A 23090-nucleotide genomic window follows, 5' to 3' on the forward strand; every position below is an offset into this window, starting at 1 on the left:
TACCGCAATGTTGACCTGGTCCAACATTGCGGCAGCAACTTCTAGCCGTAAGGTCTGTGCGGTTTTGCTTAAATTCGTTCGAATCGACTTTGCGACCTTCCGAACACTATTTTTGACACCCAAACTATTTTTTCTAGACTCCTTGCACCCCGAAGATGATGTCTTGTTAATATCAATTTTTTTTATTAATTATCTATTTTATTATTTAATTCACATAGTTTTTAATCAAAATGAGTTTGCGACCCTATAACTTATGTTATTATTGCTGATTTTTTTTTAAACCCCTTATCATCTTAAGGTAAAATCTTGTCAATCTTAACATTAATTACGTATTAGATTATTTATTGTCTAATTATTTTACTTTTAAAATCTTCGATAATATCCTTATATAAAATAAACCCGCAACCCTCCAGACCCACTTTTTGATAATCGAACCTATTATGTAGGACCACTAGGACTCTGGCTAAAGTCAAAATTATTATTATAGCAGTTTATTCTATTTGTTATATTTTCATTAGAAATTTTAATAAATTGTTTGATTATAGATTAAATCAAGTATTACCATTAACCCTTTCTTTATTATTAATATAATAAATATGGTTTACGACTAGTAACTCTACTGGCTAAACTAATCGGTTCATCTCTTCTGTTTATTATTAAGTACTATTTAATTCACACTTAATTAGTAATATTCTTGTAATGATTCAAATTTAAGCAATAATAGTTAATTCAATCACTATAGACGCTTTAAGTAAGTGTTTTTTTTAATTAAAACCTTTTATGCATAATCATCTTTTAAACATTAATAAAACCTGTTAGCTCAAAACCCAAGACATTAAGGGCAACGGCCTAACTTCATAGAATACTAGGCAAATTGTCACACCCTCGATTTTAAACATAATGATAAAGGATTTCCATAAATAAAACCTCACAATTATCCGTACGATACCCCAAAATAGGTTAACGTTTCCATGAGGTTACATCTTTGGCTCCGAGGCCCAAATCGTCATAATTACCGAATGTCAAAAGAGAGTTAAGAACTTGCAATATTCTTTAGTCAAAAGATTTACAAATAGTGTTACAAAGACATCTTCCAAAAATAGATTTACAAAAATGGCTAAATAACCCTTCAATGTTTGCTTTCAAAAGAATATCCACTTCCATGCACTCCAATCATGATGCTACTGCCCTGGGTTAGTACCTGAAAGATAATGTAAGGTTTGAGCTACACTAGCCCAGTAGAAAGCTCTAATCCAACAATGTATGCACATGAAAGGTATAGATGATCAAACGATGGAGGTAGTATGCAACAACGTCAACGTATGAGAATGATATCAAACGAATACATTTCAAAGTTCCCACGAGGTTTCAATCTCCATAAAGCCAAATCGTATCATGTCCTTCCCTCGCTTTCGTGAAATCTGATTTCGCATTGTCTGGTGTCTGAGCCGAAGCTCCTGCCGGGCTTATTAAGGACCCCGAAGTCCTCTGCCAGGCACCTTACCCAATGGGAGGTCCTGAAATATTCATTATGAGCGTATAGCTCCTGCCGGGCTTGTTAAAGAACCCCGAAGTCCTCTGCCAGACACTCACCCGTCGATGAGTCCTGAAATGTTCTCGTTGTGTTCGTTAAGTCCCAAAATCCTTTTATCGTCACGTTTATACCATTCAAACCCAACTTTGATACATGAAGCGATTTTCGTGAAATCATGTCCAAACGAGCTTTTGTGTCATGGAAATGTTCAACGAGGTCTTCGAATACAAGTAATCAAGTTAGGGATCATTCGGAAAGTATTTGAGCGGGTTGGAAGTGATTGGAAACCAAAACAGTGAAAAATGAAGCAAAATAGTGAAAGCTGGAGATAAGCAACATGTATCGATACCTAACACAAAGGTATCGATACCATTTGGTCAAAAATGGTTCCAAACGCAAGGGTATCGATAACAATGGCAAATGGTATCGATAACAAGTGATTTTCTAGGTTTTTGAACACAAAGGTATCGATAACAAAGGCTAAGGTATCGATAACAAAAGCTGTTCAAGCAGAATTTTTGCAGATTTTCATGGGTTTCTCGACAACAACAACAACAAAGATCAAAGACACCAATCAAGCTACAAGAAACAAGTCATAAACATATATTGAAAGTTAGAACTCCCTACCTCAAGATTGAAGAACGAATTTGAATGATATTCCAAGCCCTAACTCCAAACTTTGAAAACGGAAGGATTACGCCTCCACTGAGCCCAAACCGGCGATATACGGACTGAAATACGCGAATGGGTGAAGGATTTAAGGTTGTTTTGTGGGGGTTTTGAGTTGTTTGGGTGAAATTTGGTGAGAGTGAGAGTGGGAGCCAAGAGAGGGAGAGAGGAACGGGAGAGATGGAGAGAAAAGGGGAATAAAATTCCCTGCCCCCTCACCCCACACACATATACACTATGCACACATCACACATTTTCCCTTCAAGTATACAATTTTAACACATTAACCCCAAATCTCATTATTTCAAATCAATTTCCTCCTTTTATTCCTTATAAAACATTTAAATAGATTTTACAAATTTACGGGTCTTTACACAAATGATATCGTTTTATATTACCAAATTTAATCTGCTACTAAAGCATGAATGCTACTTGATAAAATTCACTGTTCGTAACTATGCTATGTTCATTTGAATGCTGGGGTTGGTTCTCCGAATAGAAAATATAGATTTGGCAAGGTAAGGAACAAAAGAAACAACAAGCGTGGGTTGGTAAGGGTCCAGGAATGATTATGAGTTTTTGGGCAAATTTTTCGGGTACAGGATCTTGAGAACGGGAAGATTCTCAAGATACAGTACAGTACCCAATGTGTGGTTAGAAGTACGGTAAAGTACCTGGTAGTGGAGATGGGAGATGGAAGACGGTAAAGGATTCCAGTTAAGTTCGAATGATCCCTAATGCTGAGTTGTCATGGTAAGCTGTTCCCTTATTATGATTATAAATGACACAGGCTAGATATGTAATTTAGTTATTTCGTTTAGGATCCGAGTGCAGGACAAGTAAATGAATAGTTATTCCATGGGACGGTCAAAGTTAGAGGATATGAGAGGAAAAAATCTTGCGGATAAGATCTTAAAAAGAACGTAAGATTAATGGTTAGTAAAAAGAGACAAATGTGTGATTTCTCTTGATTGTTTCGTTTCTAACTATTCTTGTTCTGTTTGTTATCTATTATCGCATCATGATATTATCTGTTTGTAATAACTAGTAAGGGGGTGAAAGGGTAGGATTATTCTACTTGGTGGATCTCGTAACTCACGGTACAGAGTACCCGACCTCGTGCCAGATTTTGCAGAAAACCAAGAGGGAACACAGAACTCCGAAGGCGAACAGTACTATCCAGAAGAGAATCCAATCATGGAGACCGAGCCAAAGTTTGCTTGGGATCCGTACCAAAATTAGGAGATGGCTCTGCATTTTGTCATGGCTTGTTATTCTATTTCTAAGACAAACTTAGTATATTCTTTTTTTATTTTATTATTTATTTGGGATTGTAATAACTAAAATTTCTTGCTAAATTTATCCGTTGTGAATTTTATGTAATAAATAAATGGAACTATTTCAAGGAAATAATATTTATCGCTTTCAAAATTCATTGCAAAAATCGGGGCGTTTTAAAGATCCTCACAAAATTGAAGGAAAATTGTGTCGTGCTGCTATCATGCCAACCATTACATTGGGAGTGTTGGAGCTACTAAGAAACACTAGTAAGGAAGATACAGGTAGTTCAAATGAGAATGCCAGATCAATATGAGGTAATAATTTTTAAAATATACAAGTATAATTGAAACCTTCGTGGAATGATGGGGCAGCACTGATCGAAAATTAGTCCACGAGATAAAATAGATTAAAGTAATTTTGACATAGATCTCGGTAGATACGGTAGTTTAAAAGAGGGACATGGTCACGGTAGAATTTATCAATGACTAGAGGGATAGATCAAAATTGTCTTTAGTAATGTAGTTTGAAATGATTTATGCTTTGCTCGATTCCCTTTTTGAAAAAAAAAATTCAACTCAAAAAATACTTATTACCTCTGCTCTGAATCATTACTTTTCGTTCATTATTCATATCTCCAATCATTATTCTCATTTATCTTTATCTCTCTCCACTCATTACCCCTTACTTTCAATTATTACTATCATTTCTCTCTCCACTCATAACTCCAAAAAATTTCTCAAAAATTCATTCAAACACAGAATTATTTGTTTTGGGTCTGAAAATTCCTACCGCAGTGTCGTCAATAAATTTTCTTCATTTATTTCTCACCACTCACTCTAAAAAAACTCACTCAAAATCCAAACGATTAAGGTTGGTTTGCTGAATATCACACAACACAACCCAAAAAGCTCGGGAAGTCCAAAAGGGAGTTGGGGGAGCCGAGGGACAGCAGCTGCTGTCTCGGCCGAGGGGCTGTGCTCCGATTTCGTTTCAATGATCGGAAACGTTTACTTCGTAAAACTCGTCGAGTTGAACTATCATGCAAAATATCAGGTCAATTGGATATCATTAAGTACATAATTGAAACATTTTTGTCTTGAAAAGAATGAATCTGAAAGAATGAATCTAAAACACTGGATCAAATCTACTAGAACACATTATTGGCAAGTTATAGTATATGTGTTCCGATTAGACACTTAATGATATCCGATCAAACTGATTTTTTGCATATTTATTCAACTCGACGAACTCTACGAAGTGAACGTTTTCGATAATTGGAGCAAGACTGAAACGGGGCCCCTCGGCCTGGACAACAGCTCCCCCGGTCCTTTTTTGAAAATAATAAGCAAAGAGATATGGAGTATATATAAAAAAAAAAATTATTAACGACCGTGCCAGGGTTTTTAAGAGCTCAAAACGAATCTGGCCAAGTGTGGAATTCCTCGATAAAGGGATAGGCAAGGTGCAGCCCTCATACCGCCACATCGGCCCACTAGCCGCCAGGAAAAACCCCCAACGGTCATTTAGAAGTCCTGCAGGATCCACACACACGCGCTCACACACTCACGAAGGTGTAAAAGGTGTGGATGAGAGAGAGAGAGGCGGAGAGATGTTTAGCAGAGCAGGAACAGTTTTAGTCTCTGCATCATCATCATCAACAACGACTCTCTATAAACCCGCAAAAAATCCCTCTCCGTTTCTGGGCCTGCTTAACAAGAACAGTAGTCGCAAGAGCAAGTCATTCGTTTCAGCCCCTTTGTATGGCTCCGTGATCCGAAGGGGTTATTACACGAGTAGCAGCAGAATGGAGTCCTCTTCTTCGAGCTTCGTCGCGCGTGCCTCGGCCCAGCCTCTGGCGAATGCGGACGCCCTCATCGATTCGGTCGAGACGTTCATCTTCGACTGCGACGGTATGATAGGATCATTATTTAGTTGCCTTATTTGTTTACTACTTTGTTTCTATCGATGCATGATTTTAGGTCAAAGTGCTAGTGTCTAGGGTATTAGTATTATGTCAGTCAATCATGTCATTTGATCGTATTTCCTTTTTGGTTATTGTCTATAATTGCTAGCGAACACTGTTTCATTAGTTTTTTTTTTTTTTAACGCAAATAAGTTGAATAAGGTAGCTTATGAGTGCTAACAAACGGGATCTACGTTGATGCCGTAATTCTATCACAATTGCCTAAAGGCTTTGGAGATTAGATCACTCTCGAAGCAATCTAGGTGGATCAAATTCATTAGCTTTTTGTTTAAGCAAATAAGATGAATAAGTTAGCTTAGTAGGTGCTAACGAATGGGACCTACATTGATGGTGTATGGCTTATTATGCAAGAGTATTACGATTGCCTAAAGGCTCTTGAGTTTAGATCCCTCTTGTAGTGATCCAGGCTGAGGTTCGATGCCCTCGAAATTCTTGTAATTTTCAGAAGTGATCCTATCATGGTAATGGCTCTATTTGTTGGTTAAACCTATGGATACATACGCCATACAAATGTGTCTATTTGTCTACATGTAAAAATCACTCTAGGTTTCATGAGGTTTTTTAATATTGCCATGTTATGGTGTTGCATGGCGCAATAACTGTGTTTAGATGATGAATTTAGGGTTTTTCTTGTTAATTGATTGTTTTTGGGAAGATGGCCTCAGAAGTCAAGATGTGAAGGGTTCTTAGTTCCTAACCATTTTCATGTATGCAAGTTTGGTTGTCTTTTTTGTTATCTTCGTACTTGTTTTTCTTGCTTTTTGAGAAGTAGAAGAATGAAAAGGTCAAGAGCACTCCTTGTTTTCATGTAATTGTCGTAAGTCCTTGGACTTCCAATTATGGTTATGCTAGTCATAACCTGTAGTTTCAATGTCAACCATCCATCGACTTCCATTTGAAAGATGCATGTAACCATGCTACTTTCACCTACAATGTGTTCCATAGCTAATACCGTAAGATGATATTTTGACAGTGCAGTATTTATTGTGCAAAATGTAATGTGTACGTAGCGTGAAAGATTATGTTAAGAACTTGAATGGTGATGATTAATAACAAAGTGAAATTGGTATAAACTATAAACAAATAAAAAGTGCGAGATACTAGAATATGGTATAATAGTTAGCCACTTTGCATTTGTCTATTCGGAAACGAATATTATTCAGATGCTCGTTAATGTTTTACAGGCGTTATATGGAAAGGGGATAAACTGATAGAAGGGGTCCCTGACACGCTTGATATGCTTCGGTCAAAGGTGTGATTTGTTAAGGATTCCTGCATTTTGACTCCTCTAAAAACTGGATGTTAAATAGATAAAATCCTTTTGATCCTTCCTTTTCTTATCCGAGTTCTGAGAACAATGAGTCCGATGAAGCCATATTTTTTTTGTATTTTGACTGTATGATTGGCTAATGAAATTTCAAGTTAATTGCAGTGCTTTGTGGCTCTTAAACCAATTTTTAGTTTCTTTGTTCTCCAGGGAAAGAGATTAGTCTTTGTTACCAATAACTCCACGAAGTCCAGGAAACAATATGGAAAAAAGTTTGAAACACTTGGCCTTAATGTCAGCGAGGTTAGTTCATGGTCCTTGCCTTCTAAATTCTCAGATAGTATACGTCATCTTTCATAATCTAAGGACAACCCCATGTATCAGGATGAAATTTTTGCGTCATCCTTTGCTGCTGCAGCATATTTGAAGTCCATTAATTTCCCGACAGATAAGAAGGTATGTGCGACAAGAAATTATCACTCCTAAGTTAGTGATGAATTGAAAGTTGAAGGCTAATCTTTCAGTAAGACTCAAAACTTCGGCCAAAGGACATGCTTTTCCGCCATCCACTTCCGGTATATATTCAACAGCCGATGTATTGTGTGATTACCCGAACTGATTTCCTTTCAAGTGAAGGCACATGTTTTTACTTTAGGCTTCCTTGCCCTCTAAAAATTCAAAAGAATTACGCTGTATATGTATTTTGCACCTGTACGACTTGATCTATGTGTTAATTAAGTTTCTGTTGATCGGAAAGATTTGTCGTTGTTTTTGTACTCATAAAAGCTAATCGTTCTGTAATTATTGGTCACAGAAGATGCTTTTCTGCCAACAACTTTCCAATGCATAATTGAAAGAGATATATTGCATGATTACATGACTAATTTCTTTTGAAGGCACATATTTTTAGGCTTAAATTGCCCTCTAAATTTTCAAAAGAATTAGTGCCTATATGTATTTTTTTACATGTACACTGTAGGTATGTGTTACTCAAGTTTCTGTTGATCAAGAAGACTTGTTCCTGCCTTTATATTCATAACGCTCTAGTCCACCATGGCCACTAGATTGTAGTTTCATAGAAAGGTCCAGAGTATTGCCACAAGTGACGAAACTTACATTTGTTTTAGTATCCAGGGTATTCGTATGCGTTTTTAACTTTCCATCTTGTCAACGTAGTCTGATGACCCGAAATTTCTACCCTATACTCTTATCTTTGGTTTCTATTTTAAAACCAGTTTGCTTCTTTCTTTACTTGATGGAGGCACTTGATGGCTGGAGAGCAACATAGCTAGAGGAGGTGAGAGCTTGGCACTCTTAGGAGAGAGAGGGTGGCAGTTTTTCTGTAAGAAAGGGATAAAAGACCATAACATAATGGAGAGACCCTGTATGGGGATTCAGCTTTGGGAGGGGGACAGTTCACTGATAATTAGGACAGTTGGTGCTTCTGCCCTTGGTGTGACTTTTCTAGGTATGACTACCTACTGCATTTGAAGATTCGGACATCAACGGTTGTATCATGAAATGGAGTAGATACTTTGAAACGTTGTTGTCGTCTTATGATATGAGCTCCAAGGCGTCAGGAGCTCTGGTCAACGACCACTATCCGAAGACTGGTTAAGGTAGAGCCAATCTCGAACAGCTGGATGAGTGTCCTTGATGATTCCAAATTCTAGCCACCAAACTTACATGTCATGATGATCCAGCGGAGTGTTACACGGCATTGGGTATAACTCGACCCCAAACGCTTTCTTTTGTAGTGAGGATGCCAGTGTACATTTTACATTCCACATTACTTCGTACCCGGGTGAAGTGAGACTTCGCTTCACACGAAGATCCTAGGCCATGCATCAGAGGTGCTTGTGAGCTGCACAAATGCTTGGCGCTGTTGGTGTTATTGTGTGAATGCTTGGCATGCAGGGGGCTAGCAGGTCCTCAGGTTTGTCACGTTTGTGTGATTTGGCCAGTAAGGAAATGAAGTGCTTGAAGCTTCTGGGTGTGAGACAACATGTCAGTGCTATTAGTGCAGATGGCGCAGTTGTGCATAAGGTTTTAGCGCATTGGGAGATGGTGCCTTTGTTCACGTTCACGTGCACTTGTACATTTTCCCTCGCGTGTTTTGCATTGTCGCACAATGCATTGGCTTGAGTGCCAATCTATTGCCATGTGTCAGATGATGAGGACTTGGTGGCCCAAATGGAAACTGGAAGGCCTTATTCAAATATACTAATTGAGATATTGTTTTTTATCGGTTCCCCATTCTTCCTTCCCTCGTGTCTCCTTGTCTTCATCTTATCCTTCTCTTCTAAGTCCTTCATGCTGGTTACGGGTCTACACATGAATTCATTATTGCAACCTCACTTAAACATTATACTTTCATGGTTCCGTGGACACGGTATCCTAATTTTTGATTGCCATCCTAAACTCTACATCAATGAACACACTTTCATTCTTTTTGAAATATAAACTGATTTCTTGACAATAACTAGTTAATTGCTATTCCATAACTATATATCACAGGTTGTAGATTGTGATTTTCTTACATAACTACTCACAGGTAGTAGATGGTAAAAATCTCTAAACTTTTTGCTTGGTGTCTTCCAAGGTTTATGTGATTGGGGAGGATGGCATCTTGAAGGAGCTTGAGCTTGCTGGTTTTCAATACCTTGGTGGGCTGGTATGTAGAAATTCAGATATATACTATCCTGCAGGGACCTACTGTAATCTAAAATCTGCAGCTCTTATATCCTACTTGTTTTTATATGATGCATTCTTCTTTGTAATAAAGAAACGCGTTGGCGAAAACATCTTATTCGTACCCTCACCAACCATTTGCAACTTAACGTGCTCAAGCTTAACTTTTTTTCTTATTGGTTGGTTTGTTGTCTAATGCTCTACATAACTTCTTCAGAGGACCTTGAGAAATGCTAAGTCATTTTGTTTCTCTTTCCTTTTGCTTCTCCATTGGAAAGACCCCTATAGATTCTCTCTTTGTTGTGAACGGCCCCTTATAGGTTCCATTGATGAGTGATGACCAACCAATATGGGAAATATATTGTCTGCTTACTATGGAGGAGTCCAGGCATTCTGATGGAGGCTGGTTATGCGATCTGTTCTTTTAAATGACATGTACACGTTTGCTTGAAAATGTAGGAAACTAGATGATGACCTGTATGCCTGTCATCTGTGGCAGAATACAGCTGGAACTATAAGAAGCAAAGACTTGTGTGCTTAATTGCGTGTGTGATGGACATAAGAAATCTTTTGCAAAATGATCATGGCCTTGATGAAGATAGCGACACAGTTAAATCATGAAAAGTTCAAACTCAAAGTAGTAGTTTACTAAATGGGGGTATCCTAGCATGAAAAGTTCAAACTCAAAGTAATTGTTTACTAAATGGGGTATCCTATCACCATGCATTAGGAGTAACGGAATTTTAAACTTGAAACTAGCATACATTATTGTCCCATCAATGTGTAGATAATTCCTTGTCAAGATGACTGTTCCATGATCCAACATCACAGTTGTTTGATTGCTATTGATATTTGCTCTATTGACCATTTGTACAGTTTCTTGTCAAGATGACTATTCCATCATTCAACATCGTAGCTTATACCAGTCAAACAGCTATGAATCAGCTAATAAAAGGACTTTTAAATGATCTATATGAATAAATTACCTGAATGTCTCTTAGTAGTGGCTAGTGGCTGCTTCCATGTCCACAATTTACAAGAGTGATTTGGATTGCCATGAGGTCACACCTCCTATTTGTTTTCCCTAACACAGGAAATTATCCAAGGGCAGAGTCCTGATATGCTACTAACTACAAGATCCAAAAAAAAAAAAAGAATAGGCGAGGGAGGTGAGTGACAGTAAATCTTCACTGATCAATAGACTGTTTCTCTAGAAATTTGGCTGTAATAGTACGTCACAAACGTCTGGATGAACATATGCGTCTGGTTGTTGGCCTCAAGATTGTGGGTCTTATTAAATAACCTGTGTCATTTATGGGTGGAAACTCATTGCCAGCTAATATCATTTAGAATTTGATGCTGTCTTTGTTTGTGTGTGTACATGTACATGCTACTCTGTGATTAGACAGATGTGAGTTCTGACTTGGTTTGCATGGAAGAGTGCAAGTGCCAAGGAGTTCTCTTGTGAAAAGGTTCAGGGTGCGTCATTTGCCACCTTCCTTGTCCTGTTTCCAGAATTTTTAGGTACCAGCGAATTGGTTGGTTTTGGAAACTTAAGTTGCGATGATACACTATGTGAAACATTTGGATACCTGCGGTAGACTTAGCGACAATGTCATCTTGTCATTTTGGTTAGGTAGAAATGAGCACTTAACATTGTCAGTTTTCATGGAAAAGCATACGTTTGAAGTCCAAATTTCACTGTTGCCTCTTGCATGTTTTGTGTGCTGAAGTTACACAAATACACATTTGATATTTTCTTCTCCAAATTTTCTTTTTAAAATGGTCCACTGTTCTGAAAATATCAATCATATTTTGTGAAACTTGTTTGGTAGTTGGACATTCTTAGAATGATAAGTAATTTTTTGAAATTTCACTTCAGAATCAATATGTCATAGAACTGCAAATATGTCTGTTCAATTTTAGGGTAATCATAATAGGGAGAAAACCCATTAGAGTTAATTTCATTCAACGTAGAAAATATATATACAAGCTGTATAATAATTGCACTACGGTCCTAGATACTTAAACTAATTACATGATAAGACATATAATTACACTAGATACAAATAGATCCATCATCTAACACTCCCCCTCAAGTTGGTGCGAAGATATCAATCAAGCCCAACTTGAACACAATAGGATGAAAACTCTTGCTACCCAGCCCTTTTGTGAATATATCAGCTAACTGATCTTCAGATCTCACAAACGGCATACATATCAAACCCTCGTTCAATTTTTCCTTGATGAAGTGTCGATCAATCTCTATGTGCTTCGTTCTGTCATGCTGAACGGGATTATGAGCAATGTTAATGGCAGCTTTATTGTCGCAGTAAAGTTTCATCGGAACACTATCAGCAAACCCCAAATCAAGTAACAAAGTTTGGAGCCACAAGAGCTCACAAACACCATTAGCCATAGCTCTATATTCAGCTTCTGCGCTAGACCTAGTGACTACCGATTGCTTCTTACTTCGCCAGGTAATCAGATTACCCCCAAGGAAAGTGCAATAGCCAGAAGTAGAACGCCTATCATCCACAGAACCAGCCCAGTCAGCATCAGTGAATGCCTCCAATCGCAAATGGCCATGATTAGAGAACAAAATTCCTTTTCCTGGAGCTGATTTTAGATACCTCAAAATACGATAAACTGCATCTAGATGTGAAGTACGAGGATCATGCATAAACTGACTAACAACACCTACTGCATAAGTAATATCTGGTCGAGTGTGGGCCAAGTATATTAGTCGACCCACAAGTCGCTGATACCTCTCTTTATCAGTACGCTCCCCCACATCTCCACTAAGATGATGATTCGCCTCAATAGGAGAATCTGTAGGTCTACAGCCCAACATGCCTGTCTCTTCCAAAAAATCAAGTATATACTTGCGTTGGGAAATAAAGATACCTCTATCAGACCTCGCTACTTCCATTCCAAGGAAGTATCTCAATGATCCCAAGTCCTTAATCTCGAACTCTTGAGCTAGACGAGACTTCAGGTTATGAATCTCACTCACATCGTTGCCTGTCATTATTATGTCATCAACATAAACAATAAGGACAACAATCTTACCATTACTTCGCCGGATAAACATCGTATGATCTGCATGGCTCTGCTTGTAACCAAAACTCAGCATAGCCTTAGAAAACCTGCCAAACCAGGCTCTAGGTGACTGCTTCGGCCCATAAAGTGCCTTCTTTAATCTACACACCTTTCCTTCACTTGCAAGAGAAGAGAAACCTGGTGGAATATCCATATAAACTTCCTCCTTTAAATCACCATGGAGAAATGCATTTTTCACATCAAACTGTTGAAGAGGCCAATTCAAGTGGGCAGCACACGAGAGAAGAGCTCGCACAGAATTCATCTTCGCTACCGGAGCAAACGTCTCCTCATAGTCAATACCATAAGTTTGAGTAAAACCTCTGGCAACAAGCCTTGCCTTGTATCTCTCAACTGTACCATCAGCCTTTTGCTTAATAGTGAACACCCACTTGCAGCCCACTGGTTTCTTCCCTCCTGGAAGTGACACTAGATCCCAGGTGCCATTCTTTTTCAAAGCCGTCATCTCTTCTACCATAGCTCCTTTCCACTTAGGTATCTTGAATGCATCCTGCCAATTCTGTGGAATAGATATAGAAGAAAGAGAAGAGACAAATGCATGGTACGAAGGAGACAAACGGTCATAAGAAACAAACTGTGAAATAGGATGTTGAGTACAAGATCTAACACCTTTTCGAATAGCAATAGGAAGATTGTCAGGATCCATAGGAGGAGGTTCAATAAGAGAAGAATCATTACCAGAAGAGTCAGCTGAGGAATTTGGAACTGGATTGGGTGATTGTGATTGACAAAGTGGTAACGTACATGAAGACTTTCCATTTTTCCGTCTAGCATACCTCTGTAAGCCAGCTCCCTGCAGTCGTTGTCGTGCAGGTAGTTGTTCCTCAATGTCACCACCAATATCATGTGTTTCCCTTTCAACAAATACTGGTTCCTCTCCAGTGTTTTCCTTCTCCCCTTCACTATGATCATAGAAAAATTTCTCCCCCTCACTATGATTATAAAAGGTAAACATCTCTTCCTCCTGTTGATGCTCCCCCTGAAGAGATGGTTTAGAGGGAGAATAAAAAACCTCTGTTTCCCAAAAGGTAACATCCATAGAGACAAACATCTTCCTTGAATAAGGATCGTAACACTTATAGCCTTTTTGGGTAGGAGAGTACCCAACAAAAATACACTTATGAGCTTTATGTCCTAGCTTGCCCCCAGAAGGTTTTGGGGCATGAACAAAACACACACAACCAAACACCCTAGGTGGAAGAGTCGTAACTCGACAACTGCTTGGCAGGCACTCAATAGGTGTTTTAAAATTAAGGACACTTGATGGCATACGGTTGATAAGATATGTAGCAGTTAAAATAGCTTCTCCCCATAAATATTTGGGAACATTAATAGTGAACAAAAGAGATCGAGCGACCTCAGCAAGATGACGATTTTTACGCTCAGCGACTCCATTTTGTTGCGGAGTGTCAACGCAAGTCGTCTGAAAAATAATACCATTATCATCTAGATATGTCCGAAAAATCTTATCAATATACTCAGTCCCATTATCACTCCGAAGAATTTTAATATGTGTATCAAATTGAGTGCACACCATCTTATGAAAAGATTTGAAGCAGGAAAATACTTCATTTTTTGACTGGAGTAAGTACACCCATGTGGCACGAGAATAACAATCAATAAAAGTAACAAACCATCGATAGCCCTTTAAAGAAGTAATAGGAGAAGGACCCCAAACATCAGAATGGATAACCATAAATGGAGAATCACTTCGTTTATTAATAGGTGCATAAAAAGAGCGTTTATGTTTTCCAAACTCACAGGCTTCACAAAAAAACTGATCCCTAGGACAATGTTTAACTAAAGTAGGAAAAAGTTTCTCTAATATCCCAAAAGAGGGATGACCCAATCTACGGTGCCACCGATGTAACAAAGAAAGAGTGGAACTCATATCTGCCCGTAGAGCTTGTCCACATGATAAAGATGGCTGAGATGGATGAGGTGCATGCTCCAGATAATAGATACCACCATGTGCTTTACCACTGCCAATCACCTTCCCCGTTTCCAGTTCCTGAAAGATACAGTGAGTAGGAAAAAATGTCACAGAACAGTTTGCAGAATGTGTAAAACTACTAACTGAAAGAAGGTTAGTGGCAAAGTTTGGAATATGGAGGACTGAAGAGAGAGAGATAGAGGGAGAATAGCGAACGGAACCTTTCCCTGAAATAGCAGAGAACGATCCATCGGCAATTCGAACCTTATCCTTACCAGAACAAGTGGAATAAGAATCAAAAACAGAGGAACAACCTGTCATATGATCTGAAGCACCAGAATCGATAATCCAAGGAATACCAGAGGAGGCAGTAAATGCACTAGCTGGAATACCTGAATGAGCAAAATAGGATGCAGTAGGAGCTGCTGTGGAAGTAGGAGCTATAGTAGAGGAAGAATCAGCCTGAGCCATAAGACGCCTGAGAGCTTGCATCTCCCTCTGAGAGAAACCGCCAACAGAATCAGAAGGTGACTGAACTCCTGTATTGAACCCAGAATCAGACAAGGTAGCAAACTCTGAAACATGTGCCTGAGCCTGAGAATGCCCGGGACCACGACCTCGACCTCCACGTCCACTGCCTCGCCCACGAGAAGGACGGCCATGTAACTTCCAACAGAAATCCTTGGTATGTCCAGTGTTGTGGCAATAATCACACTGGAGTGACATACGGTCTATGATCCCACTGGTAGTACCAGACTGAGACTTTCCACTGCCAGACCCAAACTGTCCCTGCGGAATAGCAACCAATGCAGAACGATCAGAAGTAGGAGCTTGTAACATAGCACCCCTTCTGCTCTCCTCCTGTTGAACAATGGCATAGGCCGCGCCCAAAGATGGAAACGGAACACGACCCAACACCTGCACTCTAATTGGATCATACTCCACATCAAGACCAGCAAGAAAGTCATACACACGCTCTTTCTCTATTCTTTTTAACCAAGCACCAGCATCAACGGAACAGACTGCTTGAAACCCCTGATAATAATCAAATTCTTGCCAGGCCCCACTAAGATCAGCAAAGTAAACAGCAACAGATCGATTGTGTTGATCCATGGTACGAAGTCGCTTTCGCAACTCAAAACACTGAGCATCATTGCCCTGCTGAGAATAAGTCTGTGTGGCAATAGTCCAAATCTGATATGGAGTGTTAAGAAGCAAGAAAGGACTACGAATATCAGCCTTCATAGAATTAAACAACCAAGTCATGGCTAAAGATCGACGAGACTTAAACGTCTTGAGTTCAACATCAGTAGTAGGCTCAGTAACAGGGCCTTCAATGAACTCAGACATCCCTTTAGCTTCAATGGCTAATGTAAAAGTACGAGACCAAAGTAAATAATTTGTGCCATCCAGTTTGATAGGACAAATATCTAGTGGAGAGTTATCCAGAGTCCCTACACGACTCAACTCATCCTTGCCACTAGCGGAAGCCTGTTTTTTCTCTTCTGACATCTTGAAAGCAGAACAATAATGCCAAATAAACAATAAACAATGTTCCCAGCAACTTTAGAACTCCAAAAAATAATAAATAAAGGTTCCAAAAACCCTAGAACCTCAAAAAAAAATCAACTGAATACCTTCGGATCTGACTGAAACAGTGTTGAAAAAGAAAAAAAATAGATTTGATCGGCGAGAACAGATCTGATCGACGGTGACGGCAAACCCCGACTGATAGAAGAACTATTCACAAAGCACTGTTCACGCGATCACTGTTCACGCGATCACTGTTCACGATCACTGTTCACGCGATAACTGTTCACGATCACTATTCACGCACTGTTCACGCGGCACTGTTCACGATCACTGTTCACCCGAAAGTACTGTTCACGCAGCGACGAGAAGAACGTCGTAGATCGCCAGGTTCTATCGCTTTGATACCATGTTCAATTTTAGGGTAATCATAATAGGGAGAAAACCCATTAGAGTTAATTTCATTCAACGTAGAAAATATATATACAAGCTGTATAATAATTGCACTACGGTCCTAGATACTTAAACTAATTACATGATAAGACATATAATTACACTAGATACAAATAGATCCATCATCTAACAATGTCCTATGTGGAGGATTCATAAGTACTGCAACAACATGATTCCTGATATAAGGGAAATAGTTTGGTTATCTTTAGTAATCCATTCTGAAGCATCTGGGATCAGACAGATTTAGCAAATGTATGACCAGTTGTTTATTCGGACCGGGCATAATGGATGAAAGGTATTTGAGTTCCATGCGTGGCAGAAGAAATTTTGCTTCGTGAAAATCTTTATAGGCTTGTCCTACTAGTCCTGGGAAAACAAAAGATGTCTGTGACTGTGAGTTCTGGTGAAATCAATAAATAGAAATGTTGTGATATTGTTTTTTTATTCAGTGGAGAGCCAAGAATCACAAGCTCCTAAACTTAGAATGAAGGAAGACCTCTGAGATTCTGGTCTGAGGCTGAAGAATGGTCAATTTGAAGTGTGTGAAGCAGTGTGTAGTTGTTGCTCGATGCTCACAGTTTGATTGATCACTGAAAGTATTTTTTTGTTCGAAGGAATGCTTTTTTTTTTTTTTTTTCACTTTTCTTCCTGCCATCATGATTTGAAGGTACCTTGGAGCCAGATAACTATGTTTCACTTCATAGATAAATTTCCTATTGATGCAGAACAAAGCAGTGATACTTGTTTTCTGTCTTTAATGATTGAGGAAATTTGGCGCGACACTTGGAGAGGCTGTGTGCAACCATGCCTTCCCCTGCTGTGCAACAATGATTATACAAATTTTCTTCCTCCTAACTTCTCTCTGTATATGTTGAATGGTGATAGAAACATCATCGGACAGGAACTGTGCACTGCATATCAATAGCTCTACTTTATTGTATTTTATGTTAGAATCACTTAACCAGAGTGAGAAATATCACGTGACTCCATATTCCCTGTCGCCGTTTAGGATGACTACACGAATGTTGAATTATTATTTTGTTTGTGTTACAGGATGATGGTGGAAAAAAGATAGAGCTGAAGCCTGGGTTTTTGATGGAGCATGATCATAATGTACGGTTCGATTCTATTCGTAGATGATTTTTTCCTTTGTCGTCTCTGGAGATTACAAATACCTAGATTTCACTCCATTGTTTATTTTTAGAACTTCCCAGTTAAGTTGTTTGTTTTTGTTAGAGCTTGTCCCACATTGGTTAATTATCACCTCCAAAACAAGTATATGAGCCCAGGCGCCTCCACTCATTGCCAATCGGTTTTGAGTTGGATGCTTTAACAATTTCAATCCTCCTATATATTTGAAAATCAGAATATAAACAAGTATGAAGTAGAGTACGGTTGTGAGATTTTAACACTGCAAAAAAGAAGTGGATACAAACGTTTTATGCTCTCTCCCAATTCTTTTCTCTCTGAACTAATGACTCATCACGTGCTATGATGGACATTTACACCTACTACATCCATTAGAGCTTCAATTCAAATCCATAAACATGATTTTCATTGCCTTCTAGGTTGGAGCTGTTGTAGTTGGATTTGATCGTTATTTCAACTACTATAAAGTCCAGTAAGTTTCTTCTTTTTCCTCATACGTATACTATCTGTAATTAGAAATTCTCTTAGATAGACATATGAAGTATGTACTATGAGTGCTTTCATTGTGAACTGAGTGGAACTTCTTGTAATTTAGGGCAATATATCTTGGGAAGGAGACCCTGTTAGTATTCATGATAGACTATTCTACATTTTTTGATGCCTCACCTAGTTTGGCTGAAACGTGGTTCTAAATCACGTTATTGGGATGTGATCCAATTTGGTGATCCAATCAGCCAACATCGGACACTATTGGTTGATACAATGCTAAATATCAGTATTAGAGGTCTAAAATCTCATTACATAACAGCCAACATTTAACCCTGAGCTGGAGGCTTTAAGCTATTTTTTAGTCTTTAGGCAGCTCTTTTGATCTTTTAACTACTTTCTTTTCTTTTTTTTTTTCAAAGCTTCCTGGTTTGTCTTGCCTGGAGAATTGGAAAAGTGAAAAAGAATGGGCCATATTTCCCACAAGTTCACCAAAGGAAATAAAAGAAACAGTTCAGCCTTTTAGCCTTCAGTGGTTTTTTCCCCCTCCAAGATTAGGTCCTTATGTATCTTACATTTCCAGATCCTCTACTGAAGACAAACCAGATTTTTTTTTTCCAGAAGGTTAATAAAGAAGCTCACTTAAGCCAGAAAATACTGAAAAAATACTGCTTGAAAGCTTCATGCCAAGCGGGAATCATTAGTTTCTAATTTTACTTGCAAAACTCCTTGTTGGTCCATGGGACTTGTTGAGATGCTGAAGGACCATGTGCTACTGTAGAATCATTTTCTATTGAACCAATCTTTTTCTTTTTTTTTTCTTTTTTCCCTTTTAGTTGGACATGGTTAATACATCCTCCAGGGAACAATTTATTGTTTTCCTTTTGATATTTTAGTTGGGGATCCTTTTTCTTTATCATATTTCTTGTTCCTATCCATTTTAGAAAATCTCAATAGCTCTATGAATGAAGCTTTCGTTGTGTTTTATCACTATTTTTATTCCGAAGTAAAGCTGCTAGAAATACAAGGTTGTCTCAAATTTTGATGATGTATTATTAAAAATCGTGTTAGCGCATTACATACCTGTGTTTCACTTTCACCTTTAAAGCCATAATTTATAAACCCTATTGCTGCACTTTTTGTAATCTTTCGATTCTTGTGATGCCCGAGATAACTATTTTGCCTCATAATGGAAGGTATGGGACATTATGCATCCGGGAAAATCCAGGGTGTCTATTCATTGCTACAAATCGTGATGCTGTTACTCATCTTACAGATGCTCAAGAATGGGCAGGTTCATGTCTTTTCTCTCGACTTTTTACGAATTGCATGGTTTCTCACATTTGATAGCTTCTCAAAGACCCCATAAAAGAAGTGTTCTAGCTCCTCATGTTAACTGTTACCTCTTTTATTTATGCCTGTCATAGAATTTTTTATTTTTTTTTATAGTTACTTTGTCAAGGTCTATCATAGAATTCAAGCACTTCCTTTTCACACTTCCTGCATAGTGACCTAGGTTCCATGGATAGTGAAGAACGTTAATTTTTTCCTATAAGTTTAGCCACACCAATTATGCTGGACAAATTTGTTGTCAGACTAATGGTGCAGGAATTGATTTTTTATTGATCATCCATCGCAGCTTCATTATGGTTTTGGTTGGCAGTTGGCATTTAATTGCAGAACAGTCCCATGACCTGTTAGTTAAGTAGAAAGCTACCTTTTATAAATCTTTAGGGTCTCTGTTTTTCAAAATGAAAATGGAAAACAAACATTGAAAACTAAACAAGCAGGCAGTAGACCTTTGATTGGCAGATTCTGATTCTGCCCAACAAAAGCCTTAGTTTGGTGTGGTTTGGATTCCTTACTAATGGACGACACCGTAACTACAAAAGGAAATCAAAGATTCATGTCCCTGTCAGATAGCCTAGAATTACATCTTGGACACAAACCAACTACCAAGTCTTCGTCGATTTTGTTGAGGACAAGAAGTTCAGACTAACTAGAGGTAGCTTATGATTTTAGAGAGCTTAATATTTACTTCACCTTTTCCAATGGCAACTAACTAAATTTGTTCCATTTGCGACCTTGATTTTTCGATCTGATTTTAAGGTGTCTTATAAGTTGTGAGCGTTGTTCACTATTCACTATATATACCTCTGTCTTTGTCATGCAAACAAGTACCCCGTTCGACCTGCTATTTTCAACTAATCCTTTTCCTCTTTCTTGTAAACCAATCAATCTATAAATGCACAATAGCATTGGAGTTAATTAGTGTGGTGGTTGTAGGGACCATGAACAATAGCATCAGAGTTAATTAGTGTGGTGGTTGTAGGTACCAAGAAATGTAACAACATTTTTATGTGGTGCTTTTCATTCTTCTCCTCTTCGCATTCTCTTTCTAATATAATAGTCAATGAAAATTGGGATTACAACCAGCTATGCCTTTGTGGATAAAAAAGCCCCATTGGTTAAAATATGCTTGTAACCTTTATGGTTATTGCTTAATGATTCTCAAGAATTTGAAGCAAGCAATATGTTGGAATTGAAAAGTTCAGGTTTTCAGACCATGTTTGAGCTTTTTCATAAGGATTCTGGTAGGAATTTTAAAGGTTCTCAGAAATTTGCATGCATTGTATGTCTGAGATCAAGATTGTGAGGCGTTTTGAGCTTGCTTTATCGAGCTAAAGGTGATGTAGGGCGGTTTTGATAATTTTGTAAAGATCGTTCTCTGTGTGAAGTGGAGGCCTGCATTGCCTGACAATGAACATAACGCTCCATGTGAGGAAAGTGTGGAATGTAGTGACTCTTGGATCTTGTGACGATGGATCTTTGGAAGGGAAAGAATGCTCCATTAACGTTCTGAAAGGATGGTGTCTCTACTTTGGTGTAACTAGATCTTCTGATCTGCTTTGATTGTTTTGTACAGTTTTTGGGTGTTGTGTTGGGAGTTTCTTATAGTTAATTCTTTGTCAGTATACTCCCTGAGTACAGATGTTGTGCCCGTTGTGGCTTCCTTCCTTTTTTTGCGTATGAAACTCCTTCCTCATTGCTCATACAAAACTAAAATAAAAAGAGGAGCATTAAGGCACCCTTGCTTGAATAGGTAGCTCTTGGGGTTAAGTTCTACCCTATTAGAGCTAGAGTACCTAGTGATGGATAAGGTTCATGACCTTGTTCTTGATGCTACATGTACTGTAGAGTAAACACGTTGTGCATGAGGGAGAGTGCGAAGCAAAGTCCTAAATAGAAGTAATGTGCCATATATAAGTGTCAGGACACTCTCTCCTGAAGAGTGAGTTTTTTGGGGTTGAGTTTCATTTGTAGCCTTGATTCCATCAACAGTCAACATAAATGACAAGCCCCAATTTACTTAACAAAGAAAGAATCAAAAGAGACAATCCAAACATCCTATTTTTTAACATACAATCAGCCCAAAACATATTTAGCAGTCTATTCTTACATGAAGTATTTGGAAGCGCAAATCAGAGGAATGGATTTTCGTTTAAAATATGGGAGAGAAGAGAGAGTGGAGAGACAAAACCAAAATGTAGTTGTTTTAATCATATATACTAGGGAAATTTAGGTTGTTACTCTAACCAGAAAGTACAAATAGGGTACAATTCACTCTAACCAGAAAGTACAAATAGGGTACAATTCACACCTCTATTTGAGTGCAAAGTTTTCATAGGCGAAACTGCAAGGCAAGGCAGTTGACCTCTCATCGGGCGAGGCATAAGTTGTCTCGTTTTGTGTAGTGGAGTCACGTGCAGTTGACATTAGTGGAGTCATGTGCCCACACTTGTCTCGTTTTGTGTCTGGCCCTGGTTCCACCCAAGATTGTATAGTATTCTGAAACTCATTTGACCGATATTCAGTTCTGCTCAAGTTGTGGTTAACTTGTTTTTTATTTCGTCCGCTTCAGGTGGTGGTTCTATGGTTGGTGCCCTCATTGGATCTACTCAGCGAGAACCACTGGTCGTGGGAAAGCCTTCTACTTTTATGATGGACTACTTGGCAAACAAGTATGATGCCCAAGTATCTTTCTCATTCTTATCTGCTCATTCATATGTTTAACAACCACTTGATTGTTGAATTTGGCGAATACACACGGTAGAGAACCCAAAACATTTACTCTTAGAATGGCAAAAGCAGTATTATTTCACTAGTGCTCCATCATGGAGATTGAACTTGCATGTCTAGTTTGATGTGAACTGTAATATCTCGGATATCACTTCTCACAACCCCTAAAGAACAATACTTCATCACTGATAACTCGGCAGGCGGATCAGTTTCTGGAACTTGGAATTTGATTATTAGCTAACTTAATAACCACACTACAGGTTTGGCATTCAAAAGTCACAGATATGCATGGTTGGCGACAGATTGGATACAGATATTCTTTTTGGGCAAAATGGTGGCTGCAAAACCCTTCTTGTTCTCTCAGGTCACTAGTACTGAACAGATTTCCCACCTCCTTTCAATTTGATGCAATCATGCTATCTAACAGGGATTTCTCATTTCTGATTATAGGTGTAACTAGTTTGTCCATGCTTCAAAATCCTAACAATTCCATCCAACCAGACTTTTACACCAACAAGATTTCAGATTTCCTCTCTCTTAGAGCTGCTACTGTGTAAGGGACCGACATCACAGATTTTCCATGTATGTCTCCGCCCAGTTACCCCGTCTCTACTTGTGTTGTAGTTCTGGTGACAATTGATCTCCCTGCAAAAAGGGTTATTAACACTAGAACTCACATAAAGTGATCTGATTCTTTGTTGTTTCTGTAGTGCGTTGTCTGACATCAAGAAGAGAATTTCGGAATACGTGTTGTACATTTTTATACCTATATCTGTTGTTTCCCACCACATACTGGCTATTTTTATACCAGTTTCTGCTGTATAGTGTGAAAAGATGAAGGTATTGAGAAAGTGAAAGTGAACTATTTTTTTCCTTTTTGGGCTATCAGAATCGACAAACGCTAACCAAA

The 23090-nt window shown here is 38.5% G+C and overlaps 1 protein-coding gene across 1 annotated transcript; it reads left to right on the plus strand.

Annotated features, from left to right (window-relative positions):
• The first annotated feature begins 4883 nt into the window (after window positions 1-4883).
• LOC131327205 (phosphoglycolate phosphatase 1A, chloroplastic-like) lies at window positions 4884-23090 on the plus strand. Its single transcript, XM_058360250.1, has 11 exons — window positions 4884-5394; window positions 6653-6720; window positions 6946-7038; window positions 7120-7191; window positions 9338-9409; window positions 17519-17578; window positions 18034-18086; window positions 19297-19394; window positions 22023-22122; window positions 22441-22544; window positions 22631-23090. The coding sequence occupies exons 1-11, from the start codon at window positions 5094-5096 to the stop codon at window positions 22735-22737; spliced, it is 1128 nt and encodes a 375-aa protein (XP_058216233.1). The 5' UTR covers window positions 4884-5093; the 3' UTR covers window positions 22738-23090.

This window comes from Rhododendron vialii, chromosome 5a (genome assembly GCF_030253575.1).
Source record: "Rhododendron vialii isolate Sample 1 chromosome 5a, ASM3025357v1".
Taxonomy (NCBI): Eukaryota; Viridiplantae; Streptophyta; class Magnoliopsida; order Ericales; family Ericaceae; genus Rhododendron; species Rhododendron vialii.

Excerpts from the sequence above, each read along its gene's own strand:
- LOC131327205 (XM_058360250.1), top strand. The coding sequence starts at position 5,094 with ATGTTTAGCAGAGCAGGAACAGTTTTAGTCTCTGCATCATCATCATCA. Across the intron at positions 5,395-6,652 it reads GTTCATCTTCGACTGCGACG|GCGTTATATGGAAAGGGGAT; the intron begins GTATGATAGGAT and ends AATGTTTTACAG. Across the intron at positions 7,039-7,119 it reads TTGGCCTTAATGTCAGCGAG|GATGAAATTTTTGCGTCATC; the intron begins GTTAGTTCATGG and ends CCCATGTATCAG.